Source organism: Sabethes cyaneus, chromosome 1, assembly GCF_943734655.1.
Source record: "Sabethes cyaneus chromosome 1, idSabCyanKW18_F2, whole genome shotgun sequence".
Classification (NCBI taxonomy): domain Eukaryota; kingdom Metazoa; phylum Arthropoda; class Insecta; order Diptera; family Culicidae; genus Sabethes; species Sabethes cyaneus.
This window is the reverse complement of record NC_071353.1, coordinates 133,785,925-133,802,182: the sequence shown is the minus strand read 5'-3', so window position 1 is coordinate 133,802,182 and position 16,258 is coordinate 133,785,925. Positions and strand designations below refer to the sequence as shown.

Sequence of the window (16,258 nt, the reverse complement as noted above, 5' to 3'; positions counted from 1 at the left end):
CGGTGAAACCTGTCCTCTTCAAGAAAGGGCATAGTTAGTCCGAATTTCTGCTTGAATACGCCGCTAGTGTTGTTTTCTGCAACCATTAGCGATCCCAAAAACACGAACCCATCTACCACTTCTAGTTAGTCGCCGTCAACGGTTACCGTTCGTGGGAGGCGCACGTTCATTCTCTTTAAGCCTCTACTCTTCATGTATTTGTTCTTCAACGCTTTTCTTCGTAGACTCTCCTTTCACCCGTTAGTGTACATTATCTCCGTCGTCCAAAGTATCTGGCTATAATATCGAAGTCATCTGTAGTCCTATGGACTCGAGAGCGCCCTAGAGACGAAATTTTCACTCGATCCGAAGTCAAGTTGCTGTGACCAGTCGCGTCAGTTTGTCCGGAAATCCGATTTCGTGCATTATCTGCCATAGCTGATCTCGATCGATTGTATCGTTTGCTGCTTTGAAGTCGATAAATATATGAATGATGCGTGGACACATTGTATTTCCGACTCTAGATTGAATGCGTGTCTGTATCCTTCTGCTGGCTGGTCACCACTGATTTCAAGTATCGTCGACCACTTCAAGATAATCGCCTGCTACGATTCTTGGTGGTAGACGGGTGTTGATTTCCTTGGACTTTCTGGCTTCGACTACCTCTAGCTTTTTATCCGGTGTAGACGTCCTCCAATCCCACCGGGACCATGAGTAGAGGACCCAAGGTGATAGATGGATCGACCAGGTTGAAGCCGACTTGCGTGTGTCGAGACGCTCAATGAATGGGCGACGAGTAGCCCAGGACCGAGTACGGTGTAGAGGAATTTTTGATACGGCAAGAGCGATCCGAGCGCTCTGCTGGTAGAAGTAAGAAGTAAGATGTCCTCCAACACCAGAAAATTTCGTACTATGATGGTTAAGTGATCTGCAAGACCTAGAAGTAACGCTATTTTTGAGAAAATCGCGCCGCGTACGTATGCATGTCGATGGATCCTTGTTTGATTGGTGGCTCTTTTCTGTTGAGTGCCGAACAACTGCGTCCAATAGTAATTACTGTGCGCCGTCTAATTATTACGACCCATTTTTATCTTCAGGCTTCAAGCTTATCTACCTTTTATTGTGGGAATAAAAAGCAAAGCCTTGGGTTTAAATGTCTTTAAGACTTGATCCTTCTTTATTGACAGATTTCGTAACCGGTGATTAGAGTACAGGACAATTACGAGGCGACGATCCTAGTGACTCCAGAATAACCATCCAGCCGCGATTCGAACCTACGACAACTAGCTTGTTAGATCAGTATCGCACTTCTGAGCTAACTGGGAAGTTTGAATTGAGAATAACTTGATTTATATTACTAGTTACTTACCGTGATTAGCGTCGCAAATTAGATTTACTTAGAGTTTACTAAGCAGGGTTTTACAATGTATCGAAGATACGAAACTAAACTGTACGAAACTGAGATTTCGAAGATAATATTTTCTTGGACAATGTCTGGTTTTGAGACCGCTAAACGTGCTGGTAAATGGCTGGATAACGCGTACCATCAGTGCCAGTGCATACCCGTAGGCATAAGATCAGAAACTTCCCGCTGCTCCGAAAATGGACCTATTACCCCCCCCCCCTTCCTTTCCCCTCCATTCTCAAAAAAATCCTTTTTCATTACTTTCTCTTACCGTCCCTTCATCAATTGTAGAATCATCGTTTCAAAAAATATTAGGAATAGCCTTGCCGGCAGTGAGCGCCTGTCTCCAGGCTAGGAGCGGCTAATGATGATGATCCCACTGCACGGATCGTCGTTTCCTTACCAAGTACGTGGCTCGATCCCAGGTTAAGGACAACGTACAACAGCGACTGGTGCGCGTCCGGTTGTCCAACGTATTCAAATCGAGACCAACGAGAAAGATACGACTGAACATTCGGCGATTATCAGCGGAAGGAGTTGCTGCAGAATACTCTCGGAACACTGATGAGTGGATCAGTGAAGAAGTTGAAGGGAACCTGAACGAGCAGTGGAAGCATATAAGCATATAAGATCTGAGGTGACCAGGCGTTGGAAACAACATTTCGATGTACTGCTGAACGGTGAACAAGATAAAGCTATCAACTGAAACAGGATAATGCTTAAGGATGATGGACAAGTAGTGGATCCATCTAATTTGTATGAGTTTAAAAATGCAGCTAAAGAGCTGAAAAGCGGCAAACCAGCTGGAAAGGACAGTATCCCCGCCGAACGTTTGAAAATCGTGAAGGGAACGACTGTATTGTGCAATCCATTAGGTTAGACCAGTGGTGCCCGGGCATAGGCGTGGTGCGGGCCAAATTAGATCGCCCCACGAGTCCGCGGGCCGCAATGACCTCTGGTCATTTCTGCGAATAACAAGATGTTACATAGGTGGCAGAAAAAGCCGATTTTTAGGAATCACCACAAAATTTAAACTGGAAAGCAATCAGATCTACAACATGCACGAGATATTATGACTGATCTGAGTGACCTCTGTGTAATCAAAAAAATTATTCATAAGTCCGCCATCCCTCAAACCAGTCCGCGGGCCGCACGAATTATCACAAAGGGCCGCATACGGCCCGCGGACTGGGTTAGACTAAAGGTATGGACTGAGGAGGAACTACCTATGAAATGGTTGGTAGGTCCCATACGCCCAATTTACAAAAAGAGGCTATCGACTCGGGGCATTAGTCTCCTCAATTCTGCATATAAAATAGGAATATAGGAATCCTTTGTTTGCGAATACCAGTACGGGTTTCGAGAGGGACGGTCCAAGATGGACCAAATGTTCACCTTGCGGCGCAACAAATCCTTAATAAATTCTGAGAATTCAACTTGCAGGCTCACCATTTGTTTATAGACTTCAAGGCGGCGTGCGATTCAGTTAACCGAAATGAGCCGTGGCGGATTATGTTTTAACACGGTGGTTCAACAAAACTGACTATGCTGATACCATCAAGGGTAGGTCCAAAATCAAGTGTTAGAATAGCAAGTGAGACATCGGACTCCTTTATGACGTTAGATGGTTTGAAGCAAGGTGACGGGCTATCGAATTTGCTGTTCAACATTGCATTGGAAGGTTCGCCGCGACGTTTGAAGGGCAGGCGTGCAGAGAAGCGGTCCCATCATCACTAAATCTCGCATGCTCCAAGGGTTCGTGGATGACATCGATATCGCCGATGTAACACCGTAGAGCTGTGCAAGAGGCGTACACGCATCTTAAGGAGGGAGTTGCGAGGATAGGGCTTGGGCTAGGCGGATAGCGGCTGCCAACAGGATTACGTAGCCAGCTGAGGTCCCGTACAAAAGTCGGGCTCTATCAAGATACTAATTCTCCCGGTGGTACTCTATGGCCATGAAGCGCGGACGTTGAAAGAGAGCGATGTGACCCATACTATTTTCTTCCCGATACTCGATTTCATTTTGTTGGGAATACTGGCTCTATTAAAGATTCGGGTATTTCTTTCGAATGATAAACCTCGCGAATTAATAACTTAAAATGTATTTAACTTATTACACCTTGATTTTACATTTGTCATGTAGTTTTTTTTTGTATAATTTTCAGTCTACACAGAAGTTCGCTATTAGAGGGTTCGAATTCAAATGACTTGGGAGAAAGTTTGGCTCGGTACTACAGCGCTACTCGCCTGTTGTTGTTTGTTCTAAGTAGGTAGTCTGGGTTGACCACACTAGGACTGAGAGTACCTACGAAAATACCAGTGATACTGTGCCAGTCGATGCACCGTTGCATTCCGTTGCCATTCAGTTCTTCCGTTCTTTCGGCTTTTGTGTAATTTGCAAACTCACAAGCCTTCAAATTGTGTAAGTTGATTCTGCTTCAACATTCGTTAAGTTAACTGCATCTTGCTAGACAAATTCTGCTTCATGCTTCCAATTAGGATGTTATCGTATTCCTAAGCTGTTTTGTAGAAAGTTTTGTGCTCGCTTTACGCCTAAGTGTTGTTGTTTTCGATTAAAACTGCTGTGCTTTTATTGCCATTTAGGTGGTAAATGTACCGGATTGCACCCAATAAACAATCGTATGATAGTGCAGCTAGAGGTGATCATGGGTGTCGTTGTATCGATTAATTTACTGCAATAACAGCTAATTGCATTCTAAGGCATTATCGGGATAGTGAAATGTGTAATTAAGAATGGGTTCTCTGAACTGGTGTGGATGAGCAAAGCCTTTTGGTTGAGTGAAAGGGTAAAATACAATTCAGGAGGTAAGTGTAATTGGCACAATAACTCTCGTTGTGGCTTCGTTCAATCAGTATGTGCTAAGTTTACGGTTTTTGCTCGTCCGATTCTTGGCTTTCTTTACTTTCCTCCGAACTGTCCTGTTTGGGTTGAGTTGTAACAGCGGGAGTCACGGCAGCGGTGGTAGATTCTGCTTTGTTTTCGGCGGCTGCAGCAGCGGCAGTTGTAACGGCTGCGGTGGATTCGACGGTAGTTTCGGCCGCTACAGCTGCCGTAGGCTTAGCTGCTTCCTCGACGACCGGTGCAGACTTAGCCCCTGGCTGTTCAACGGTTTTCTCCTCGACTGGGACAGCAGCAGTAGTTGCTGCCGGTGCTGCGGCTTCTGGTTCATCTGCGTTAGTGCGAACGACGCGGGCTACCTCATCGGAGGCAATAGCAGCGGGTTCAACGGCATCAGCTAGCTTAACAGTGTCTACGGCGTTGGAATTAACCTTAGCGGATTCTTCCTTTACCTCGGCAACCGTTGCAGCAGCGGCAGCGTCGCTTCCGGATTTGGCTTGCACCTCTGGGACTTCTTCGACAGTGTTACTTTCGTCGGCAGACGGAGCTGCGGCACTCTCTACCGGTGCCGGATCGGCAGCTGGTTCCGTCGTGACAGCAGCTTCGGTCGGTACATCCGTAACGCTGGCTTCCGTAGCTGCGGGTGCACTTTTAGCTTCCGTATCATCTGCAACTGGCGCCGGTTCGGCAGCAACGTCAGCGGACGGCTCCACGGGTTTTACATTTTCAGCTGCCTGCGGAAGCGGCGATGCATACGCGAAGGCAAACAGTGCTACAAACAATACCAGCTGGAGTTTCATTCTGGAAGAAAGAAAATTTAGACAGATGATTAGTGTCGTGACCAAAAAAAAGGTTTTTTAGTAAAACAATAGTGAAATGCTTCTATTGTTTAACTGCTGGAAGTATTGTCATTTGACTGCTAACACCAAAACATTCGAATTTCATTTGGTATGATGTTTCGCACCAAGCAGGACAAAATCAAAAGTTAGCAGAACGGGATTCCATCCCGTGATGATGTTTGGCGGTTGCCTAGTTTTCACGGTCCAATTAGTGAACGAGCGCAATTTAGTGCGCACTACTTGTGTAGGACTCGCATAATTACATTCACCGGGTGAATCCATTCGTGTTTTTGTAGATTTCCAGCAGAAGATGAACTCGCACAATGCTTTTTATTATGCGCGCACAGCAGCAGCACACTCGCATGGTTTCGCTTGATTATGTGGATTCTCGGAACATTCCACCGTTTGAATGGATTTGAAGATCAGCAGCCGGGCAACATACACCTACAGCATAACGGCAATCAGATACAATCTTCATCGGTTACAATGGGTTTTCTGTTGTGTGGTAAATTCTAGCATCATTCTACACAGTTGAATGAATCGGAATCAATTGGATTATGCACATACGAACGAGCGGACAGCTAGCGTGTTGAAACATGCTACAATTGTTGTGTGCTTCGCATGTGGTTTTACGTAGGTACTTGGCGTAGGGCGTGGTGGGCTGGGCAGGATGCACGGGAAAAGGAGTAGATTCCACTCGAGCTGCTGGCTCATTTCCCGAGAACCGATACCGGTTCTTTTCATCGGCGACAAAAGCGTCGGGTTGGCTTTTCTACTTCGCCATTACGGCTGTCAAGTTTCATAGCGGAGCCAGGATGCAATCGTAGGCAAAACCAATTTTCAAAGGATGAACTGGGTGAGCCCGTGAGGAGCTCAGGGGAAAATCTACTTTTACATTCAAGTTTCTCGAACAAAAGAGATGTTAGACTTTCCGGCGACAAACGTCAATTTTCATCACGGATTGAAGTATGTTTTATCACACATAGTAAAGAATGGCACATTGTACCATTTGCCTGAAATGCTGATTCTTCTTTGTATAATATATTTTGAATGAAGTGTTTTTGCTTATTTCTGGCTTATTCTCAAGAAAGAAGTTGCCAACGACATGTTCTAGAAAATTGCTTAGATTTATTGATACAGAAAATATCTTTTAAGAAAAGTTAGAAACACAAGAAGTCCAGTCTGGTTTAGCATGTAAACTTAAAAACCGTAAACTAAAAGCCCATAAAATCTTAACAAACAATAACGAAAATGCAATCGACTAACAACGCATTTGATCGAATGCACATACCAATGCTACTCTTAAAATCAATATAGGGGTTCTGATTTGGTTTGAATCATATTGTACTAGTCGTTAGCAAATATGTGATTAAATTCCATGGGAAAAACTTCAATGTAGTTGACATCCTTTCTGGCATCCCTCAAGGCTCCTATTTGGGACTTGTTCTTTTTATTTTCCGTATAAATGTTGTTTTATGCTAAAGAAATAAACAAAATCATGGTAATTTCTGAAACATTCACAGTGGCATTCTGCCTTAAATTGTTGTTGAATTTCATTTAACCTCCAAATTTCATCATCAAATAAATTCAACCAAAAATAGATAAAACGCTTATTTGGATTTATTTTTCACAAACTGTACAGACGACTGTTCTGTGAATGTTTCACTATTTCCCTTATGGAAAAAAGAAGCATTTCACGCAGTAGCCGAATACTCAATTTTCACACATTTTCACAAAATACTGGTTTGGAATAAGAAGTTTCTTAATAAAAGAAAACAAATTTTATAGACGTTAAACGTAGATTATGTTCAACAGAATGGCAAAAGATGTTGAGTATTCGATGCACTCAAAGGCTTGAATGCGTTAAAAGGATTCGGAATAAATAAAAATTAAAGTAAAATTACAAGCAGGTATGTGAGTAAACATAGCGCAAGAATAAGCGTGGCTTGTTCCCGTAAGTTTTGATATCGAAAATACGGACGGTAACTCTCGACCAACAACCGCAAGAGGTGTACACTCATGCAATCCACGCAGTCAAGTAATGGATGGCGAAGATGTTGAGCTTAGCTAAACTGATTTTGCTAGAAATTGAGATTGACTAACTGAATATATTTATTTTGTTAAAACAGTAGAATCAATATATATAAAATGCCAGTGTCGCTGTTTTTATACAGGACTTATTGTGGTAAACATGATGCTAACAATCTGTATCAAGTCTGTGCATCGGGAACTTCAATGTCAAAATTGCTCATTGTTATTTATCTGTTCTTTATCTGTGCGCTGGTTGGTGCTGTCATCAGTGCGCTCTCCGCTGTGTTTTTATGCCAGTGAAATTGTTTTAAACGTTCTTTTTCTTTTTATCCGGATGAATAAAATCCCAAAACTGCACCCTTTTGCACCGATTTTTTCAGAAATTTGAAGCAAGCGAAGTTTCCAATCACATTACTTGGCAGCCATAGTTGAAATTTTAAATTGGCTGTCAAAGTTTGACAATGAGATTCCCCTTTTGATGAATCTCAGGCACACACACATTTGCATATATAATGTAAATACATTATCTGAACATGTGTGATGTTTATCACGCGCACTGCAGCGACACTGGCATTCTATATATATTGATTATACTGTTAATACAACCAGTTTTCGAAAATTGCAAAATTTCAGTGGCGCGTTGATTTTATCCACCTATCATATCAATATGCACGATAAAATTTAATGCGCACATGCTGCAAACGAATGCTGTTCAAAATTCATTATTTGTTCTATGGAACATTTTATTATGGTCGCTGTAAACCAAATCGTTCAGGGCGAAAAGCAAAAAGTTTTATTAAATTATGGCGGTGGCTGGCTGTCAAGCAGCGAAAGCATAATCGATTTTGTTGCTGCTTTCAGCAGAGCGTGATACAACTACCTGAGCTTAATAACCTGATTCTTAAAGAGGTTATGAAAACATTCTGAGAAGTGGGCTACTTGGTCAGAAAGCAGTGTTATAGCGGTCATCAGAAAGCTCTGATAGAGCTCATAGTTTTATTAGCGGTTTTTGAAATTGGTCATGAAAACCCTGATACGAACGTAATAAAACTTGGAAATGTTACTTGGGAGCCCTGCATCAAGGCGAATATAAAATGCATTCAGCGCATACAGTTTTACTTCTGGTAGTATTATTTGATCTGTCAGTTTATCGCCATGGACATGATTACTGAACAGCTGACAGTGTTTATCTTTCTCAGTTTTCTACCCTTCAAAACAATTCATTTATGAATTGCAGTGCTGAATGATTGCTTGAATAATCTGTCAGTCAGTTTTTTTGCTCTTGACTGATATTTTAGATCTCGAAGTTTAGCTTTTTAAACTGCCCGCTTTTTAAAATCAACCAAAACCTGACAGAAGCAAATTAGGGTAAAGAACTAGTTTTAAGCAGCCTAAGCGGGTCACTGATTGTTTTACCTTATTACAAGCGATGCACAGTGGTTCAAAAGGCGAAATACGTGATCGTGTGATATTGCGCCGAAACGTAAAGCTTTTCGCATGTAGTGTCTTTAGGAACATTTCTTGGTATAATAAGCCTCTTCTTGTGAGAGAAATTTTTGGGTGATTGATTCCCTTAGAAGTGAGATACGAAATTTATTTTCTCTTATATTCGAGATACAGGTATGGTACTTTCGACAAAGTTGTTGTAAATATTAATACAAACAACTTTGTCAAAGACACCATACTTGTATCTCCTCATGGAAATTATCTATTAGGCGTTATTCGTGGACAAACCCTTTAACACAGTTTTTAAACCCTGACTTATTCTGGTCAATTTTGACGTGTTCATAGTGTTCTAGAAAGTTGTTTATCTTGCTAAAAACAACGTTTCTGTAGAACATTATTATATGTTATTTTTCAAAGTTTCGGAGATTTTGAGCTTTTTTGGTGAAAAATAGTACTTCTTTGAGCTTAAATATTTCCCAAGGTGGCAAATGGTGGCAGATCAAACTACTCCTACCTAAAAGTACAACAAAAACCCTGTAAAAGCAAGTGTCAATTGACTGTATCCGTTTGTATCCTCAAAAGTTATATTTGTTTTAAAAATCCATCTCAGTCATGTTTACAGAACAATTAAACTGTACTTCGGATGCAATAAGCGCCATTTTGTTTACGTTGACAATCTCTTTCTAACAAGTTAAGTTACCAGCAATTTTTTCGCCTATTTTCGAGTCGAAAATGAATGTAGATTTAAAATTATTTGACGCAATTAATAAGAGAAAAGCTTCCAAATAACTTACCTATGCCTATTTTGTTCAATTTCTTCGATTGATGTCTTTTCAAAAGAACACACTCTGGCTGGGTCCGAATGGCCGAAACACAAATGGTCGAATCACGAATGGCCGAAATCCAAATGGCCGAATTTCAACAACAGTCACAAAAGGCCGAGTCATGAAAGACCGAATTTTCTCGGAATGACTAAGTAAGCAGTACGTCATATATAGTTAATTATGTTAAATAAAGGTGTAGGTGAGACGACTCATCATCAAATGTTGTTTTGAAAAAATGCGGAAGGAGAGATCAATGCAAAATTGAACAAAATAGACTTAAGTTAGTTATTTGGAAGCTTTTCTCTTATTAATTGCGTCCATTTTAAGTTTACATTCATTTTCGAATCAGAAATAGGCGGAAAAATTGTTGTTAACTTAACTTGTTAGAAAGCGATTGTCAACGTAAACAAAATGGCGTTTATTGCATCCGAAGTAAAGTTTAACGGTTCTGTAAACATGACTGAGATGGATTTTTAAAACAACTATAACTTTTGAGGATACAAACGGATACAGTCAATTGACACTTGCTTTTACAGGGTTTTTGTTGTACTTTTAGGTAGGAGTTGATTGATCTGCCACCATTTGCCAGCTAGGGAAATATTTAAGCTCAAAGAAGTACTATTTTTCACCAAAAAAGCTCAAAATCTCCGAAACTTTAGAAAAATAACATATAATAATGTTCTACAGAAACGTTGTTTTTAGCAAGATAAACAACTTTCTAGAACACTATGAACACGTCAAAATTGACCAGAATAAGTCAGGGTTTAAAAACTGTGTTAAAGGGTTTGTCCACGAATAACGCTTCATAGATAATTTCCATGAAAAGATACAAGTATGATGTCTTTGACAAAGTTGTTTGTATTAATATTTACAACAACTTTGCCGAAAGTACCACACCTGTATCTCGAATATATGAGAAAATAAATTTCGTATCTCACTTTTAAGGGAATCAATCACCCAAAGATTTCTCTCACAAGAAGGGGCTTATTATACCAAGAAATGTTCCTAAAGACACTACATGCGAAAAACTTCACGTTTTGGCGCAATATCACACGATCACGTATTTCGCTGTTTGAACCACTGTGCGATGGGTTGACTAAGTGGGGGATATCAGCATACCAATCTTCTTGCTATCTTTAGTTCTTCAAGCTGTTACCATTGGAAGACACTATTGTTGAACTAAACTTTTGATTTTTCGCTTTAAAAGTTGGAGCGACGGAACTAATTTTGAACAGACCGAACCCATTTTCACCCGCAAGGTGCTTTTTTAAGCAATCCTGAAATCTGAATTTTTTTACGTCCCCTTAAAAAATCCCTCGAACTTTTCCCCCCATTCAGTAAGTTCGCGTTCCTATCCGCGACCTACTAATCGGCATCTGATGCGTAATCGGCATAGCGTATCGGCATAGATGCGTAAAATGCCATCTGTCTAAATTGTTTATCGGGGCATACACTCACCGCACCGTTTGGCAAACGGTATTCGTCGTCTCTTTTATTCTCTGGTGTTCTTATGGGAAACTGCGAGTTTGACCTCTCACTCGCTGTTCATAAGGATGGTGGGAGAACAAAAGAGGTAAACATATAGCAGCACAAACGATCCGACTCAGAACAGTGTTGTCAAAGCAAATAACATTGAAACACATCGTTGCTTTATTAAATCACTGAGAAAATCTTCGAAAGCTATTGAAAAAGCTGTCTTTTGTGTTGTTTTTAATAAAGAAAAATTAATTATGAACATACATTTCTCTTGAAAGTATTGAACCACGTTTTCACCATAGGAGGTTTCAGTTAATTTCAAACTTAAAATTCTTATTTCCAGAACCGAAACAGTGTCTTGGCAACACGATAGTTCATCAGTTGTGCTGCAGCTGCTGCTAGTGGTGAACAGGTTCCGTCAATTCAGAATTTGTTTTCAGTTTTGTTAGAAAATAATAAAACTTTTGGCTAGTGACAAAGCCTTAGATAATAGAAAAAAAAGAGACTGAATAATATGGTATGTGACAATTGAGTGCTTGACTTTCAGAGTGGTTGTAATCAGTGCTGAAAATTTGATGAATTCGTTAGTAGCGAGGTGGCGATTGCTGAAGAGCAGCTGAAAAATGTACGTTTTTGGACAACAATTTTTAATTCATCATATTTCTTGTCGGAAACCCAGTAAATTGTGTTTGTGTGAATCAAATGTATGGTTAAGTGATTTGTGAAGATGATCCTGTCAAAAGATTTTGAAAATATGAATAAAAAAGTGCATTTTCGGATCATTTATGTTCAACTGATTAAAATAGGTAACACTGCTTAACTCGTTCCTTACCCTAAATTAAAACTTCGAAGCAATGTTTACGTTGGTTGTAATTTCGTTTGCCGTTCAGTCGGTAGTTCAAAACGAATGAAGGATTCACATTCGGTTTTTGTTCACTATTGTCCAGAATGAATGAATGTAGAGAACAACACAAACATGAATGCAGATGTGATTCGATTGAATCGTTGACTTTAGGTTGGCAATGCTGAGTTCATTTCATCTGAACTAGAAACAATAATGAATGAGCAGTATTATGCATCAATTCAGGCGTATTACATAAATTGAATATGAGATTTCTAAGCACTGATTTGCATAGATAAACTTGCCAGAAATAAAAGTGTGATAATATGTTCATAAATATTGCTGTTCCTTGCGAAAAACTCGAAGACGCAGATTTTCCATTGGATTTTATTTTTTACTATTATTGTTTTTATATGTTTCTATTAATAATACTAATTTCTTATGTTTAGTGGAAATTATTGTGTGAATATTATTTCGAGGTGCAATATCCTATTACTTTCGGTTTTGATCCACAAAATTTATCAGTTCCTATCACCATTCATTAGACTGAAGCTTGCTTTTCCCGTGAATACACATCAAATAATGCAGAGAAAGGTCAAACAAAATATCATAGAGATAATTATGAAAACCTGTTTTTGGTGGCGGCAGTTAGGTATTTAGGAGAAACAGACAACAATGATAAGGTAATAGACGCAGTTTAGATGCAGTTTATCAACCACTAGGCAAATTCAAACGTGGGTTCAAAGTTAATGACTGTCGTACAAAATAGAGTGAGTAAATATGCACTCTTAATTTACGTGGTAATGCTAAACGATGATATCATTAACTTCGGTTTGTGACTCTGATTCACATGTTTGATAAAATTTACACAGAAGAAAGTGATAATACTTTCCTGTTAACCCAGTTACTGTATTATACAAAGATCTTTTAGTCAAATGATTAACAAAGGCATCAATTAAGGTTGTACGATTAATCGATTAAATGTGTCCAACAATTATTACTACAGATCGTAACCACGCGGTCACACCGTAATTACTACATCCGAATTCGGAAGCTTTCACTTCCCAAACCTTGCCGGCGAATACAATTATTCTCGTTCATTGATTGAAAAGTTTAACAATTTTTGTGCACTCATCATGCCCAATTATATCCAAACTGGCTTGAACTTGAAACCGAATTCTTAGCCGATCGCGCGGGCCCGTGTGTGGCCGAATTATTATTGTTGTCCATCTGATGCCGATCCGATGTTGGGTCTGTAGCCGCGGTAGGCAGTAAAGAGCGAAAAAAGTGGGCCTTTTTTCTCAACTGGCAAGCACTTGACGGCTTCGGATTGCGCGCCCCGGTATGCAATTAGTGGCAAAACGATTGGAGAATCGAAGAAGATCGACGACTTTATCGAACCGGCGGTGCGGCGGCATGCCCCAGTCAAGCTTTCAGTTCGATTGAATCGCGTTAATCGGCTGTGCCGCCGCGCCGTGCCGTGCCGCATGACCTTTGCAATTGAGTTCTTACGCCGCGGTGTGGCGCGGCGGTGTTGGAGCAAGAGGCGCGAAAAAACAACGACTAAATTGCTTCCTCGAGAGATGCTTGAGAAGGGGATTCCAGCCGGAAGGTTGAGCCTCGAATAAATGATCAGTTTAATTAGTATTTCATCTCGTTCTTCTTGTTGTTACGTTTTTTTTTTTGTACTTCTTCTGGGTTGTGAAGATGTGCGCGCGGATCATGATCGTGGCCTTGGGCCAGTACGTAACGCCTGTGAGCGCGGAGCGTGGCTCTATTGGCGCGGTGGCGGTGTGCGCATTTGCGCCTCGACTGACTCTAGGAACAATGTACGTTATGGTTGTCCGGTGGAAAATTTATGGCTTTCCATTAGCGCACTAAGGAGTGGCTTGCGGTTCACCGCAGGTGTCATTGGCACTAACGATGCGAAATGTCGATGGCTAATTAGGTGTTCTGATTTTTTCTTAGAATTCGAACTCTGCTCATAAAAATTAGCTTTCAATGGCTAGCGTTTATTAAAATGGGAAATTTTTCATGCACAATGGCTACCAGCTGGACATTAAAAGTTTCTATTCTTTCGTTAATTGGATTGCAAGCGGTAATTTAGTGACTGGAAGCTGTCGAGTAGAAGTTTCTGAAACATCGCAAAATTATCTCCTTTCTTGTCATTGACTTAGTTGCCCTTTTATATTCGTGCCTATTGAAAGAATGAATGATTCACTAACAAAACACCACAATAATCGACAGCAGCAGCAGCAGCAGCAGCCGGTCAGCGGGGGGCGGTGTGGTGCACGCGTGCTTTGCATTGCAAATTTCCAACCGGCTCCACGGACTTTTGTGGTGCTGAATCTTTCCCGCCGATTTGCTCTGCGCCATTATATGCCGCGCCGCATGCTTTTTCTTCTCGAATGATTTAGCTCTGAACTTTGGCAAATCGTGTCTGCTGATAGGGTAGGTTCTTGTTCTGGTGGCCGGTCCAGTCCGGTCCGGTCATTTGAGCGCATACGCTCGAGCTGTGTGACTCACGGGACACGGCTCGGCTTGGGCAATGTTAAATTTCAAACACAAATTGATTATCAATACGCGTTTAATTAAGGTCATGACACCTGAGAGCTCGGGACTCCAGTGCGGAGTGAAACTTTAATTGAACAGAATCTGCTGCTGCATCTGCTATCGGTATCTCACTATCGCCAATTCGTTATTGCATTAATAATGCGCTGGAGTGGTTTAAATTATTCATTTACTGGGTGTTGTTTCCCCCAATAAATATGATAGGTTGAGAACCATTTGAATAATAAAGTTCAAATATTAAACTATAGAATTTCAACTCTATTGTTGAAATATCACAAAAGAAAACAGAAAGACGAGCCAGTTTGTTTCTGCACTAAATCTTACAATTGTGAGTTTTAAACTATAGTTAACAAAAGCATGTTATATTTAGCACCATCTTATTCACATGGAATCGTACCAAGTGAAATATAAAAATTTAAATTTAATCAAATTTCAGTTTTATAAAAACACTACATGCTTTATGGAATCAATCAAACACTGAAAGAACAATCGATAAAATTCTTTCTCTTCACTCTTTTTTGTTCTAATTATGATAATACAAGTGCATAACTCACCTGAGATTTTTTCTCACGTTATGTTACTGTTCTACAATTAATATCACAAAGTTTTAAATTGTTAAGAATTCCGGTTTCGATCCTCTCGAACGTCGGCTATTCCACTGGATTTCAGCTGCCTGAGCCGTGTTGATAATCCAAATTTACCGGTTGAATATTTCGATGATTTTTTTGGTTCGATTTTCCGAGAAAACAAAAAGGGGAAAAAATACTGATTAGAATCACTGCTTCGTTCTTTTGTGCAATTTCACTAAACACAAAACGTCTGGTTTTTTTTTCTCTTGCTAAGCTTAACTGCAGCCGCACAGGACAGTAAAGCAAATGTTTAGATTTAGCACATAACTAGCGAACAACAGAAAAAAAATCTCACCACTAGAATCAGGACAAAAATCACACACCAAAAAAATAAATCTCCACCAGAGAACGACAATCACCTTCTTTGCGCTTTGATAACGAGGAAGAGTTTGACGCGTACCCCAGCACTCTCCATTGCTTTTATAGGTTTCGGTACGGTACGCTCCTGCTGGTGCTGGTCGAAATTGAAGAACTGCACTCGGGCCGGGCGGCTGCCTGCCTGCTCTTGCTGCCTACCCTTAACTTATTATGAGACCGTGGCAGTCGGTTCGGCGTTCTCTCTCGTCGTCATGTTGAATGGAAAATTTTCGTCATGTTTTCTGTTTGAAGCCGTACCAGCGCCAGCCAGCATTTATTATATTCTGCCTGCAGAATCTACTCCGGCGCGAGTGAGAGCAGCAACAGTGCTGGCAGTCCGGATGTGGCAAAAGTTTCTGTCCAGCGGTATAGATAATGAAGTCTATTTTCGAAAGTAAGTAAAAAATAAACCTTGTCCGGAAAAGATAGGCTTTCAGGTACCTTACGTGCGCTCTGAATCATACATGCTTTGAAGACATCGGTGATAAATTCTTCTACCGTGTTGGATAGTTTTGTCAACTTGTATTGAGCAATGTCATACAAAATCGGTTTCATGAAACTTATTTTACCTTATTATATATTTTTTACCTTATGTACAACTAAACTTCATTAATAATTTTTAAACAAACGTTTTGGTTAGGAGATAGAACGCTGTTTGTCCCTAAAAGCAAGCAAAGAAATCTCATTAATCTGTCGAATGTGTGTGTATATCGATAAACAATAGCATTATTATCTAGTCAGCCGGTCACTCACCGCTGCTTGCGATACTATTTTTACTGTTTATCACAATTTCGTGATTATTGCGTTTGAATGGTGACTGCAAAGGGATGAAATCAGAGATCTCCACTGCTGACGGTTACCCGCCATGGCTTTTACCTGTCGCCAGGACAGATTCTCGTCTACAGCCCGGATGTCGTTGGCTAAGCTGCGTCGCCATGAGCTTTTGGGTCTGCCGCTTCTACGTTGTCCTTGCGAATTCCAGTCGAGTGCTTCTCTCC

At 40.6% G+C, this 16,258-nt stretch overlaps 2 protein-coding genes across 3 annotated transcripts in view; one reads left to right on the top strand and one right to left on the bottom strand.

Moving 5' to 3' along the window:
* LOC128735324 (serine/threonine-protein kinase S6KL) overlaps positions 1-16,258 on the top strand; it is a 63,521-nt gene that overhangs the window by 16,344 nt on the left and 30,919 nt on the right. The gene's annotated exons all lie outside the window — the stretch shown is intronic.
* LOC128735335 (nematocyst expressed protein 3-like) lies at positions 3,486-15,277 on the bottom strand. 2 transcript variants are annotated; one of them, XM_053829828.1, is made up of 3 exons: positions 15,199-15,277; positions 14,829-14,947; positions 3,486-5,047 (listed from the first exon to the last, which is right to left on the bottom strand). In XM_053829828.1, the coding sequence occupies exon 3, from the start codon at positions 5,044-5,046 to the stop codon at positions 4,273-4,275; it is 774 nt and encodes a 257-aa protein (XP_053685803.1). In that variant the 5' UTR covers position 5,047; positions 14,829-14,947; positions 15,199-15,277; the 3' UTR covers positions 3,486-4,272. The 2 variants fall into 2 exon arrangements, with proteins under 2 accessions (XP_053685803.1, XP_053685809.1); XM_053829834.1 differs by having other exon boundaries at positions 15,227-15,256.

Coding starts and splice junctions, on each gene's coding strand:
- LOC128735335 (XM_053829828.1), bottom strand. CDS start 5,046: ATGAAACTCCAGCTGGTATTGTTTGTAGCACTGTTTGCCTTCGCGTAT.